This window comes from Syngnathus typhle, linkage group LG16 (assembly GCF_033458585.1).
Source record: "Syngnathus typhle isolate RoL2023-S1 ecotype Sweden linkage group LG16, RoL_Styp_1.0, whole genome shotgun sequence".
In the NCBI taxonomy this organism is placed as follows: domain Eukaryota; kingdom Metazoa; phylum Chordata; class Actinopteri; order Syngnathiformes; family Syngnathidae; genus Syngnathus; species Syngnathus typhle.
The window spans coordinates 4,305,251-4,318,612 of record NC_083753.1 but is presented as its reverse complement, the minus strand read 5'-3'; the positions used below and the strand labels follow the sequence as shown (position 1 = coordinate 4,318,612).

The window sequence follows — 13,362 nt, the reverse complement described above, 5'->3', positions numbered from 1 at the left end:
ACCGGGCGCCTGGCCCCGCGCTTCCCGCGCGCTTCCCGCGCGCTTCCCGCGCGCTTCCCGCGCGCTTCCCGCAAGCTTCCCACATGCTTCCCACATGCTTCCCGCATCGCCGCACTTCATCCAACCACGAGAGCATTTGCCGTGTCGGAGCTTGGCCAAGAAGGCTCTGTCGCTCCGAACCGGTTCTTCTCATGTATCGGCGTACAATTGAGAGGCTCATCTTTTGCGCTCATTGTTCTCCAATTTGGAGTGAGTGACTGTGCTCACATTTGCAAGTGCACCCGTCTGGAGATGTTGATTGAGCAAATTGTGGATTGAGGGGCTGCTTAAGCCCAGGACACACATGATTTCCCAATTATGCATTCAAGCCTGACCTGCAGGGAGTCCTCCTCTGAGACGTCTTTGGAGTAGCGCAGGAACTGCGTCACATAGGTCATGATGGACTTTTCGTCGGGCTCCTGGACGTCCACGTCTGCGCGCATATTATAGTGAGCGGCCATAGGTCAGTCATTCTCTCTGCAACATTTGCTGCTGCTTGGGCAACTTTGCGTTAAAAAAAACGTTAAAAAAAAAAACGTTAAAAAAAAAAAAAGTTTGCTCCGTGCACATCGGTACCCGCATATGGCCGCGGATTCAGATACTCGCAGATTCTGTTTGGGTGCGTTTTCGTCTTTTGTCGGCAATGAAAGGTTCTCACCCACGGGCTCCAGCAGCCGCGGGATGCCGAGCTCCTGCTCGGCCACTCGGAAGGCCTCGTCCAGGTTCTCCCTGTTGCTTCTGCCGGCCACCTCGGACAAGTCGACCAGGTGGTGGCGGAGCGCCGACAAGATGGCCAGGAAGAGCACACCGCTACGCCAACTGCCCTTGAAGTCTTTCACGTTTGCCGAACATCCCGCCCTGAAAGGAAAGCCGTGCAAGCGTTTGCGGCACTGGGTGAGAGGAGTCAAGTTTTGCAGAGATTTGCTCGAACAAGTTGCTGCCCGGTTGGTTTTGGCCATCGTTCACCTCGGAGGCCGACGTTCACGCGCTCTTGCCGGCCTTTCAGACCGGAACCCAGAAATACTCCTTCCCGGGTGTTGCCTGCTACCTGAGTGCATTTCAAAGCCTCTCTCTGCCTTTTTCATCGCATCGCATTGTTTTCTTGGCCGGATGTGCGCTTCACGTCGGGCGTGTGCGTTCACAACACAACCAATGACCTGGGTCTCAGGAAGCCTACGCACTTGTGGCACTGCTCACGGACCCACAGCATCAGCGTCTTCTTGGCCGACAGCCTGAAGCGGGCGTGGAGTGGTGAGCCTTGGCGGAGCATGGAACCCGTGGCGCCGCCGGCCGAGCCGACACTCCGCCACGACCCCGAGTCCAGACTGGCCAGAGACTCCATGGACGACTGGTGCGAGGTGAAGCAAAGTCCGCTGGCCAACTCCTCGATCTGTGGGATGGACGCAAGCATGCTGTCATTTCCGCTCGCCGCTGTTTTGCACATGCAACGGCGCAGCAGCGATACATTTAGTGGCGCCTCCCTAACACCCAGCTGAGACAAGAATGATGAAAATAGAACCCAAATACTTTTCAAAATGGACACACAGCTCGTATATTGACAGTTTGTCTGGAGATAGTTTGAAGTGGTTTCATCATGGCATGTGCTTGAAAAGCATCAGATCTATGCTAGCCCCCCGAAAATCTGCAACGACGAGCTCGCGGTTTGACCATCACTCGATCGCCGCTGCCCTCACGTGATACTGCAGGATGATGGTCCAGACGAGGCCCAGGATGATGCACGGCTTTCCGTCGATGATATCGGGAATGTTTATGTTGACCAGTTTGATCTGAAAGCGCAACAAGACAAGCGACTCAAATCCTATATTTCCGAGGCTCGATCCCAACTCATGGCTCAGGTTTAATATTTACCGATTTGCTTCGGAGGAGGGACAGGCCTTTTTCGATGTTGCTCCTGTGCTGGAACGTTCCCCTGCCGCGCTCCCGAATCTGAGCAAAGCAGTGCACCCCGTTAGCATTCGCATTAGCGTTACCTTTTCGCAAAAAGAGAGCTTTTGGACTCACGATGCGCTGGTCGCTCATCACCTCCAGCAGGTCCAACAATTTGGATCCATCACGGAAGTCGTTGAAGAGATCCACCACGCTGCATGGAGGTCTCCTCTACGCGCGTATACGGCATTCATTCAAATCAGAAACATTCCTACCAAAGCAGCATGAGCACAAACTGCGCGGAGACATGCACAAAGCTGACAAGTTGTTGCTTATTTCGGACTCGCGCAAGCTGACATACTTAAAAACGCGCGGTTTGCGCTGTTGTGGGTGTGAACACAACTATCCAAGGCCATGGGCGTCGCACTGACATCTGCAGCAGAGCTTTGCTGTTGGCGAATGTGGGGGTCATCACCTGTCCGTCTGTTGCTGTCTATTTTTGCCTGTCCTTCTATTTATTGTTCATCCTCTTGTAAGAACATCCTGCCCTGCTGCAATTGTTTGCTGACAACCATCAAGCAATATTGCTGCTATTCTTACCATTACTAGCATTTTGCCCTTTACGCACTCATCCGGAAACTGTCTCACAGACTTTCTCTACCCTTATCACTCTTACGATTATTATTATAATTATTATTATTATTATCTCTCCCCCCGTTTTATTATTTTATTTCCCCCAGTAAAATAAAACATAAAGCACTTCTTGTACAGCTTGTGTGTCTTTCAGAGCATGCCAGTATCTCTACCCTATGCATCAGGAGCATTTACAGTTGCCAATGGTCTGTCTGTCTTCGTCTTCACTGACCTAAAGTACTCCTTGTCTCTGTACTCTGCATCAGAGTGTAAAAAGACGTATTAGTATGTGTCTGGAAAAAAAAGGGCTATTTGACATACCTGGGAAAGACCCCACGATCCACACAGTCGCAAATGACTTTGGATAGGCCAAAGAAAATGTTCTAATCACTCCAGTAAGGCAACCCCGTTTGTAGCAAAGTCAAGCGCGGAGTCTTGGCTCGCATTTCGTTTGATTGTATGCCAGCACGGGATAAAATATTCTTATTTTTGGAAGAAGACCTGATAACTTCGTATTTTCTTGGTCCTCGCACATGTCAATCAATCATACAAGTGACGCTGACATCACATTCAAGGCTTTTAGCAACACCATGCTAACGTGTCTACTGACTAATGTTCCTTTGCTAGCGCTCAAATGCAGAGCGACTTTTTTTAGCAGCAGCGTGTTGTGCCACTGACAAATGTGCAACATTTGCTTGAGTGCCAAAAGGAGTGAGTTGAACTGGCGCTCACCTTTGCCAGCTGGGCGTTGACCCAGTTGGTGAAAGTCCTTTTCTGGATCTGTTCCTGCTCCACTGCACACGCACGCACACATTGGTCTAGTTTATTTCATGTCTCCATCAAACACACAAGTATGAAATATTTCACTGAGACACGTTTGATCACATTTTGAAAGCATCTGTCATTTCCCCAATGTTGAATATAAAGCAAAAATCACAGTCACTGTCAGCTAAAGCTCGAGTTTACATGGACTTTGGGGTCCAGAATTTGCGAATTGCATTTACACGCTAATCATTTAGCTTCACATTGTCTTTATAGTGTTCATTTAAAATACTACTTGAGAATGTATTTACGATGAGACAAATTTTGGAGGCTGTGACTCAACTTCGGTAGACAGCAAGTCACGTAGAATCGAGCTGGGTAAAATTGAATTTCAGCTGTAATTGGTTTAAGATGCCGGCACAGTGTTCAAAGGAACCTTCTCAACCCAAATTATTATACTGTAGTTTATTCCCTGGCACCAAGATGGTAGAAGATGGCGTCCAACCACAATTCTTGTCTCATTGGGGCTGAATGCTGAACTGCAAATGTCCGCACACACACATTGGCGACATTGGAAATTGAACTTGATATTGTTTGCACCTCGGCTTTTGTATCGAATATGGCTGCAAGGTGTACCTAACTTACTGTCCAGTGAGAGGACTATTTTTATTTTATTTATTTATTTTTTTTTTTTCAATTGACATCACTTCCTGTTTTGCGAATTCACTTCAGTCAATCAAGTACTGCAAAAAATAATAATCATAGTAATTAGGGGTGTAACGATTCATCGATACACGTTGATTAATCGATATAATGCTCTACGATGTATTGGCATCGATGCTAAACGTAAACATCGATTTATATCGCCGCGTTTGACCTTGGACATTAGACGCAGCTTTATTTTGAAATCCAGTTCATTGTTGCTTGCTTCCTCTTTCCGGGAGCAGTGCCCGGCGTTGTTGTGTTGTGAGCAGAGCAGGCACGTGAAAGGGGAGTCGACAACTAGTACGCGGCTCCTGGGCTGGTGCTATGGCTAGTGTCCAAAAAGACGAGGAAATTTGCTCCCCTTTAGGCTTCAAGTCATTCGTTTGGAAGCACTTTGGATTCCAAAGAAAAGATGGCTCAACGGACAAGACACGTGCAGTTTGTAAATCCTGCCATGCGGTGATCAAATATTCAGGGACCACAAATCTCGCCGCACATTTAAAGAAAAAACACGACATCAAAGTTCAGTGTTAAAATAAGCACTTTGTATACTACAATACTCTTGTAATTTCCTAAATAAAGAGTTTGCAGTACCTTGTTGATTTTGCGTATGAATTGTTATAGAATAGGATATTGTTCTATATTTTTTATTTAAAAAAAATAAAAATATCGATCGTAGAGCACTATATCGTGAATGAATTGCAGCAGGCTTTAAGATATCGGCAAATATCGTATCGCAGTTCTTTGTATCGATATGATATCGTATCGTGACAAAACCCGCGATTTACACCCCTAATAATAATACATTTTATTTATGAGGCGCCTTTCAAGGCACTCAAGGTCGCCGTACGGACATAAACAACAAGTTTATTGTTTTGTTGACTTCCTTTGACTTGGAGTTTGTAAGACAGTCAACAAGAAGGTGGACCCCCCCCACCCACCCCCACACCATCTTCAAATTTGTTACGATAAGAATGGCGTCAACTGTGGACGGCAACTACAACAAGAAGTTGCCAACAGGACGTCGGGATCAAGTTTGGTTTTGGATGAGGACGTCCTCACTAATGCAGAAATCAAGTAGTTGTGATTATGATGATGATTATTATTTATGAATATGAATCTTATTGATGAGAGAAAATGAACTCACCCATGACGGCTGAAATTTTCACATTGTCAATACGCAGGCGCGCTCACACATGCAACTCTATGAAAAATAAATTTTGTTTTTCCAGTCTGACGACCGTTCAAGCAGGTCTGACTGACTTAAGCTCCACCCAGTGTAACGTGTCAATCATTTAACCCTTCGCTCAGCCAGCCGTCACCCTTTCTTTCTTTGAGATACAAGACGGCCGAAGTGGGAGCTTTTCCACATACAAAAGCAGACTTCCTAATTTCACAGTATTGTTACTTGGGAAAAGGTCACAAAGCACTCGGGGCTCTCTCCTCAAGTGTGCAGTAGTTTGGCAAATTACAAAAGACCTCACGTGGGTCCAAATTAACAGTCCCCAAAAGGCCGCATTTGGAGGCCATGTGACTCACGTCCAGTGCAACTGGATCACGCTCCAAATACGCATGAAGCCTGTCCACATGAGCCGGCGCCTTTGAAGACGTCAGAAATACCCGGTCGGCCAATTTTATTTCTGGAAATTGGAAAGCACACACGGACGAGCAAGTCGCGCGAGAACTGTCATCGAAAATGTGGCCCAAAATGTGGCCTTTGACTTTGGAAGCAGCACTTGAGTTTAACAATACTCACAGGTCTATTTTTCTTTGTTTGTCTTTGCATGGCTGCATTGTATTGCCTCCTAGTGGCCAGTTTGTGCACAGCAGAAACAAGGCAAATGAAATCCATTTAAGGATTCCCCAATGGTTTCTTTCATCTTTTATGTTCTATGTTCTGTTTAATGATGTTGTTACTGGATACACAAGTCATATTTTTTGTGATTAACAAACACATCACAACTATTTTTTGTTTTTTTTGGGGGGGGGCTGAAATATATCGTATTTATTCTAATTATCGCCCATATTCTAATAATCGCCCAGTGTGTGTTAGCGATGACATAAATAAAAAACATTGCTACCTCTAATTATCGTCCATGCTGCTAAAAATTCCCCCCGAAACTTACGTTTTCCTCCGCAACCGCATGCCGACGTCATTGCGCAAGTTTAAATATGACTGATTTGACAGCACGTCGAATGTCCCTTTTAAATTGTTTTTCTCCACAAACTATGATACAATTACACTCGTCACTCCGCTACAATATCCTCACACAATTACGTTATCGGGGCGTGCGCTCGAACAAGACGATCGCGATAACATGACGTGCGCAACATGTGATGTGCGCCGGTAACGTGTCGCATCGATGGAACGTCAATTGACGCACCCCGCAGTTAGAGGTAGATCAAAACAGCCGCTGTTCTAGTATTAAGAACAGCAATGAGATGCAGGTATTGCATACTACATCAGGAAAATATACATACCGTAATTTTCGGACTATAAGTCGCGGTTTTTTTCATAGTTTGGGTGGGGGGGCGACTTATACTCAGGAGCGACTTACATATGTTTTTTTTTTCAAAGATTTTCCCCCACCCAAAAAAAAGTGAAACCGCGATAAACGAACCGCAATGTAGCAAGGAATTTCAAGTGACGACAGCAGCGCGACGTCGCGTCAGCAGCAGCTCGTCGAGTCAATCTTTGTCCTTTATGTAAACAACCGCCGCGCTGCTGACGCAGCGTCGCGCTGCCTCGTCGTTATTCCACAGATCTACTATATAACTATATTGTAGCGTTAACAAAGTTCAAGGAAAGACGTGGGTTTGGTAAACGGCTCTTTATTTAACAAAACAAACTTACAGGCGTGTGGCGGCGTGGACTTCCAGCCACGGAAGTGGAAGAGAGCTCCGTAGAATAGGACCGGGCGTGCGTAAAAGCGTAATGACCGAGCCCCATCCACCGTCCTCGGACAGCCACCCGGCCGAGCGCCGGCCCCCGACTTCAATCCACGGAAGTGAAAGAGAGCTCTGTCGAGTCGATCTTTGTCCTTTATGTAAACAACCGCCGCGCTGCTGAGACGACGTCGCGCGACGTCGCGTTGCGCTGGTGACGTCAGCAGCGCGACGTCGTGCGTCACTCGACAGAGCTCTCTTTCACTTCCGTGGATTGAAGTCGGGCGCCGCCGCTCGGCCGGGTGGCTGTCCAGGGACGGTGGATGGGGCTCGGACAATGCTTTTACGCACGCCCGGTCCTACTCTACCGAGCTGTCTTTCACCTCCGTGGATGGAAGTCGAGGGCCGGCGCTCAGCCGGGTGGCTGTCCGAGGACGGTGGATGGGGCTCGGTCATGGCTTTTACGCACGCCCGGTCCTATTCTATGGAGCTCTCTTCCACTTCCGTGGCTGGAAGTCCACGCCGCCACACGCCTGGAAGTTTGTTTTGTCAAATAAAGAGCCGTTTACCAAACCCACGTCTTTCCTTGAACTTTGTTAACGCTACAATATAGTTATATAGTAGATCTGTGGAATAACGACGAGGCTGACGTCAGGGCGCACGCTCGGCGATGTTGACAAAGTACGAGCAATTTGATCGATGGATTTAATGATTTAGAGTGCACAGATGGTTTGATAACATTATTGCTTGTATAATAGTTATTTGATATATAATTTATATATCGTTATATGGGCCTGTGGAATATTTTGAAGTGCAAGAGCCGTCAGCGGCGCGCACGTATTGTTGACAAAGGACGATTGATGGATTTAATGAATTGGAGTGACACAGATGGGTTTATAAACGTGTTATTTATGTAATAGTTATTTGAATAACTCTGAATGTTACGTCAGGCCTGTTCTCAGCTCTTAGTTTGTGTTTATGTCACGTTAGCATACCTATTGTTTAGCCTGTTGTTGCTCGTTCATGACTGTTCTTGGTGTTGGATTTTGTCGAATAAATTGCCCCCCAAAATGCGACTTATACTCCGGAGCGACTTATATATGTTTTTTTTCACTTTTTTGGGCATTTTATGGCTGGTGCGACTTATACTCCGGTGCGACTTATAGTCCGAAAATTGCGGTACATATCGCCCATTTCAGTGCCCCTTGGCGATCGGACAAAAAGTGTTCTCTATTAATCGCCCACCACCCTGTTGGACATAAACCTTCTCTAATTATCGCCCTGGGGATAATTAGAATAAATACGGTATTCATGGCACTCGTGAAGTGAAGCTCCCTTAAAATCTCTCTTGTTGTTTTAATGAATACAAAAGTGTTCAAACAAAAAAAATCCAACTTCTGCTTTTGGTATTGTCAGATTTTGGTTTGTACTGACTGGAAGTAGGAGGTGTGAGCACGTTTGGTGTTGTGTAGTTAGTTTTACTGACCCTGAAGCAGCATGAGTACGTTGTCAATGTCCAGAGGGGTGGAGCCTGGCTCCCCCATGACGTCATCAGTGTAGTCTGAAGCCATTTGGGCTCAGTGGCTCCCTGCTGGCACCACAGCGCCTCTGCACAGACATGAACAACAAACTCATGTGTCCATCCATCCGGGAGGACACAGACAGACAGCTGTCATAACGTGTTCAAATGACAACACCTGACCGTAGCACGCACACCCACACTTGCTTTGACCTTTAGCCACTGCCAACGATTCAACAACTACACAACCCACAAAAGTGTGTGCGTGCGTGCGTGTGTGCGTGCGTGTGTGCGCATGACAAAAGCCCATGTGCTTTCTGAAAAGCAACCTTAGAAGTCAACCACTCCCCGCGTGCTTCTTGCAAGTCATCCCAAGGGTGTAGCTCAGCTGCAGCAAGAACCGCACGCACGCATGCTCGTCTACTATTAGAATCAGAATCGCCTTTATTGCCTTTGTACACAATACATACATCGAAATTTGAACCCTGCTCCCTTTGTTGCAAACAAAAGCAAATTAAATAAAAAGTACCCAGAGCACACAAGATAAGGAAGAAAAAAATGTAAGAAAATTATATAAAATATATAGAAAAGGCAGTCGTATATACAGGCAGTAGTATATACAGATATGTACAAATATGGAGTGATATGGGAAACCCGATTATTGCACAGGAAACCAGAAGATTGCACAAGATTCCAAGGCCAGTTTCATTGCACATACAGATTGATTGTTTGTTGCATTGTGGTCAATATGATCAGTATACAGTCAAACCTCGGTTTTCGAACGTCCCGGTTCTGGAACAAATCGGAATTCGAACGAAAAATTCTAGATTTTTTTGCTTTGGTTGTCGAACAAATTTCGGCGGTCGAACCTCGCGAGATGAGCCGAGAGGACCCGAGAAAACCCGACCGTGCGGCCCGGATGCCAACTGACTCCGTTGTTATTGTATTTTCCTTACTTTGAGGATTGTATTAACCCCTAATCATGCTTCCAAAGAAAGCAAGTGGGACCAGTAAAGCCATCCTAAAACACAAAGACGCTCTTAAAGCAATGCGACAGTGAGCGCCCGGCACGCTGCAGTTGCGCGATCGGACCAAGTTAAGCTCCCTGCGCACTGAGGTCTACTTAAATTTTGGAAAGTGCATCAGGACGTCTAAATTTCAGCGACGGCTCTGTCACCATAATGCGACCAGCGGGGTGCAGTTGCGCAGTCGGCGGCGCGCTACGGTTGCGCGGTCGGCGGTGCACTGCAGTTGCGCGATCAGACAAAAATGCGCAAATGAAAAAATGCTTTAAAAAGGCGTTTTTTTTTTTGTCTTGGAACGGATAGATTTTCTTCCATTATTTGTAATGGGAAAAATAGATTCGGAATTCGAATGATTCGCTTCTCGAACCGCTTTCTGAAACGGATTTTGGTCAAAAAACGACGTTTGACTGTATGTTTATGTATATATATAATATCCATCCATCCATTTTCTGTACCGCTTAGTCCCCACTGGGGTCGCGGGCGTGCTGGAGCCTATCCCAGCCATCATCGGGCAGTAGGCGGGGGACACCCTGAACCGGTTGCCAGCCAATCGCAGGGCACACAGAGACCAACAACCATTTGCACTCGCACTCACACCTAGGGACAATTTGGAGTGTTCAATCGGCCTACCAAGCATGTTTTTGGGATGTGGGAGGAAACCGAAGTGCCCGGAGAAAACCCACGCGTGCCCAGGGAGAACATGCAAACTCCACACAGGGAGGGCCGGAGGTGGAATCGAACCCGCACCTTTCTAACTGTGAAGCGGACGTGCTACCCAAGTGCGCCACCGAGCCGCCTATATATGATTTATATATATATATATATATACACGCTTTTTGCCATATACATATATATGTATATATATGTATATGGCAAAAAGCCAGACCAGGGTTCTTCAAGCCTAGTCCTTGGGGTCCAGTGTCCTACGCCTTTTCTATCGCCCATGTTCAGGATGGTTATACAGATTATCTGAGCGATGGAATCAGCCGTGAGGCAGCAGGCAGACATAGAACCGCAAGGACCATGACTGGCGAGCGGAAGGAAAATACATTTGAACCTTTAGAATTTCTGCCACTGCAATTGGTCAGAACAGAATATGTCGCCTGTTCTTCATCCTAATCACACACACACAATAAACACCTAAACTACCATAATTTTCGGACTATTAATCGCACCGGAGTATAAGTCGCACCAGGCATAAAATGCCCAAAAAAGTGAAAAAAAAAAACATATATATGTATATAAGTCGCCCCCCACCCAAACTATGAAGAAAAACGCGATTTATAGTCCGAAAATTACGGTAATTCCTTTTGAACGACTTGCTCTCTGCATGATTTGCGAGATGTGCATGCAGTTTGAACGGCTGTCTTGAGTTCACGGCATCTCAGCGGGCTTGAGGTCAGAACTTTAAAAGTGCCACTCCGGAACAACTCGCCTCTCCTTCCAAAGTTGTGCATTTTTGAGAAAGTTGTGATCCTTTTTTGGGCAAAAACTGTTGTTCTGGATCAACTTTCTACACGCTAGTTAGCGGTAGCAGCTTGCCACCTGGCCGAAGTCAACTCGCCTTTGGAGTGGCGAGGTTGCGCCAAAAATAGCTAGCTCAACGCTTGCCACTGATCCCACTGAGCAGAATCGCAAGAGGCACCACGACACTTCTGCTATTGGAGCAGCACCCCAGAGTGTCTGCGCATAATTTGTTCCTTCACATTGTTTGTCTTGTAGCAATAGGATGGCTAAGGCCAGAGTTTCAAGAATGCTACGTCACGATGCAGTTCTCGACTCGACGCCATCAACACTTTCATTTGTGAAAAGGAACCTCGACATCACTTTTCGTTAGAGAGCTAGCCAGTATCTCTGTGAGCGGGCGAGTGAGTTTTTCCAATAAGGACTTTGAGTGCAGCTTACCTGCGTCAAACGTCAGCAGGGTGGAGCACGAGATGTAGAAAGGTTCACCGGGCAGAAGAAGATGAGGAAGACAAGGAGGAGCAAGGTTGAGTGCCGACAGCGTTTGGACACTCCGGAGGCAAACTTGAAGCTCCGATGATGTGCCAACACATCAAGTGGGACAGACACCGGAGATATCCCAACCATACTTCTCGCCTGACTAAATATAGACACACGCTGGCATGCACACACTTTGACGCACGAGCACAAACTAGCACAGACACATTTGCATCTTGACACTCATGCACAAACACACGTGTGGTCATCAATATTCACATGCACACGCAGAGACACACACAAAACATTCAAGCACTCATAGCGCACTTGACACCTGCTTTGAAGGTCCAAAGGCAAGCACAGTCCAAAGTCACCAAGAGAACAAGCGACAACAATAACAAAGTAGTAAGGACCCTTAAAAGACAATTTTCTCTGCGAAGGAGATGGGCTTTACGCAAAGAGTCCAGACAAGTTCCCCCAAATCAGCATGAAAAGTACCTGCAGACTCAAGATAAAAGGTGGTGTTGCTGACCTTTCCGCACAAGTCTTCACTCTCATCCTGCTAATTAAGATTAAGATTAAAGATTAAAGTCCCAATGATCGTCACACACACACCTGGGTGTGGTGAAATTTGTCCTCTGCATTTAACCCATCCCCGTGTGATTTTAATCCATCCCCTGGGGGAGAGGGGAGCAGTGAGCAGCAGCGGTGCCGCGCTCGGGAATCAGTTGGTGATCTAACCCCCCAATTCCAACCCTTAATGCTGAGTGCCAAGCAGGGAGGCAATGGGTCCCATTTTTATAGTCTTTGGTATGACCCGGCCGGGGTTTGAACCCACAACCTTCCAGTCTCAGGGTGGACACTCTACCACTAGGCCACTGAGCTAAAAGCACATTTAGGTTTATGCTCACACCTGGGATTGAACCAGGTACCTACCGAGCAAGAGCCCTTGTCACTGACCAGTCGGCATCGATGCACCATTTGAAGAAGAAAAAATGTCCTCCTCTTGCGGGGTGCATTGGCACCTTTATTTGCCACAGACACGCAAGTGCCTCCCTTGAATGTCAAGCACTCAAGCTTCATAAGGATCACGACCCTGGCGAAAGCACGGGGAATTTTTTTATTCAACTCCTCCGTGAATGTGCATTTACCTTTCGACATTGCTTGTAAACACTCGGTGTAGACTGGCCAGCCCACCCTACTTTGTAGCAAAGTGATTAGATTTGAGGAGAAGGGCGGGACTTATTTGCGAACGATACAGAACAACCTGGAATTGAGTGAAATGGAACTATTAGTGTACTGACTGAAGCCGTGATAACTGAGCCGCGATGTAGCGAGTTGTTTTGGGTTTTTCGGGCCAATAAATGCAATTGCTATACAGACACCATGTCATTTGTGTCATACCATGACACAAGTGTACCCCCCCCCAAAAAAAAAACCCGGAAATATTTTTAGGGCTCAATAGTAGGACATGTCCGGCAAAAAGAGGACGTCTGATCACCCTAGCTCAGGGGTCGGACACCCGAGGCTTCAGAGCCGCATGCGGCTCTTAAGCACCCCCTTAGCAGCTCCCTGGAATTTTTGCAAAAATGCGTGAAAATGGAAAAATATGTTTTTTTTATTGTTGTTGTTTTAAATATGTTTTTAGATGGTAATCACAACACAACCACACTTATACTGTAAAAATGTATGTAGTTGTAAATATATTAAAAATAACGAATTTAAGAATGATGACAAATAGCAAAATTGCGTCATAGCCTGCGACACTGCACAGGTGAGTTGTAAACAAACAGGTGTGTGAGTGATGGGCCATGGATTCAAAAGGCAAAAAGAGAAAGATTGTTGATGAGAACAGAGGCTTTAAGAAAGAATGGACTGAAGTATTTGCTTTCATTTCACTGAAGCATTGCCTGCATGTTTGATTTGCAATGAGAAGTTGTCAAATAACAAGAGCAATATGGAGCG

General features: G+C 46.4%; 1 protein-coding gene across 11 annotated transcripts in view; it reads right to left on the bottom strand.

Annotated features, from left to right (window-relative positions):
* The window catches only part of syne2b (spectrin repeat containing, nuclear envelope 2b), a 72,668-nt gene extending 61,146 nt beyond the window's left edge, over positions 1 to 11,522 (bottom strand). For 9 of the 11 annotated variants that reach the window (XR_009718429.1, XM_061301990.1, XM_061301992.1 and 6 more), the window contains exons 1-9: positions 11,362 to 11,522; positions 8,399 to 8,520; positions 3,292 to 3,353; positions 2,062 to 2,157; positions 1,909 to 1,986; positions 1,734 to 1,826; positions 1,221 to 1,429; positions 698 to 897; positions 375 to 472 (exon numbers count right to left, since the gene is read on the bottom strand). Coding sequence is in view for 10 of the 11 variants with exons in the window: in XM_061301990.1 (XP_061157974.1) it covers positions 375 to 472; positions 698 to 897; positions 1,221 to 1,429; positions 1,734 to 1,826; positions 1,909 to 1,986; positions 2,062 to 2,157; positions 3,292 to 3,353; positions 8,399 to 8,483 (921 nt within the window). In the remaining variant the exon portion in view is untranslated. Of the gene's footprint in view, positions 1 to 374; positions 473 to 697; positions 898 to 1,220; positions 1,430 to 1,733; positions 1,827 to 1,908; positions 1,987 to 2,061; positions 2,158 to 3,291; positions 3,354 to 5,173; positions 5,271 to 8,398; positions 8,521 to 11,361 lie in introns of those variants that run through there. The other 2 variants (XM_061301998.1, XM_061301997.1) reach the window with 2 other exon arrangements.
* Between the last annotated feature and the right edge of the window lie 1,840 nt (positions 11,523 to 13,362).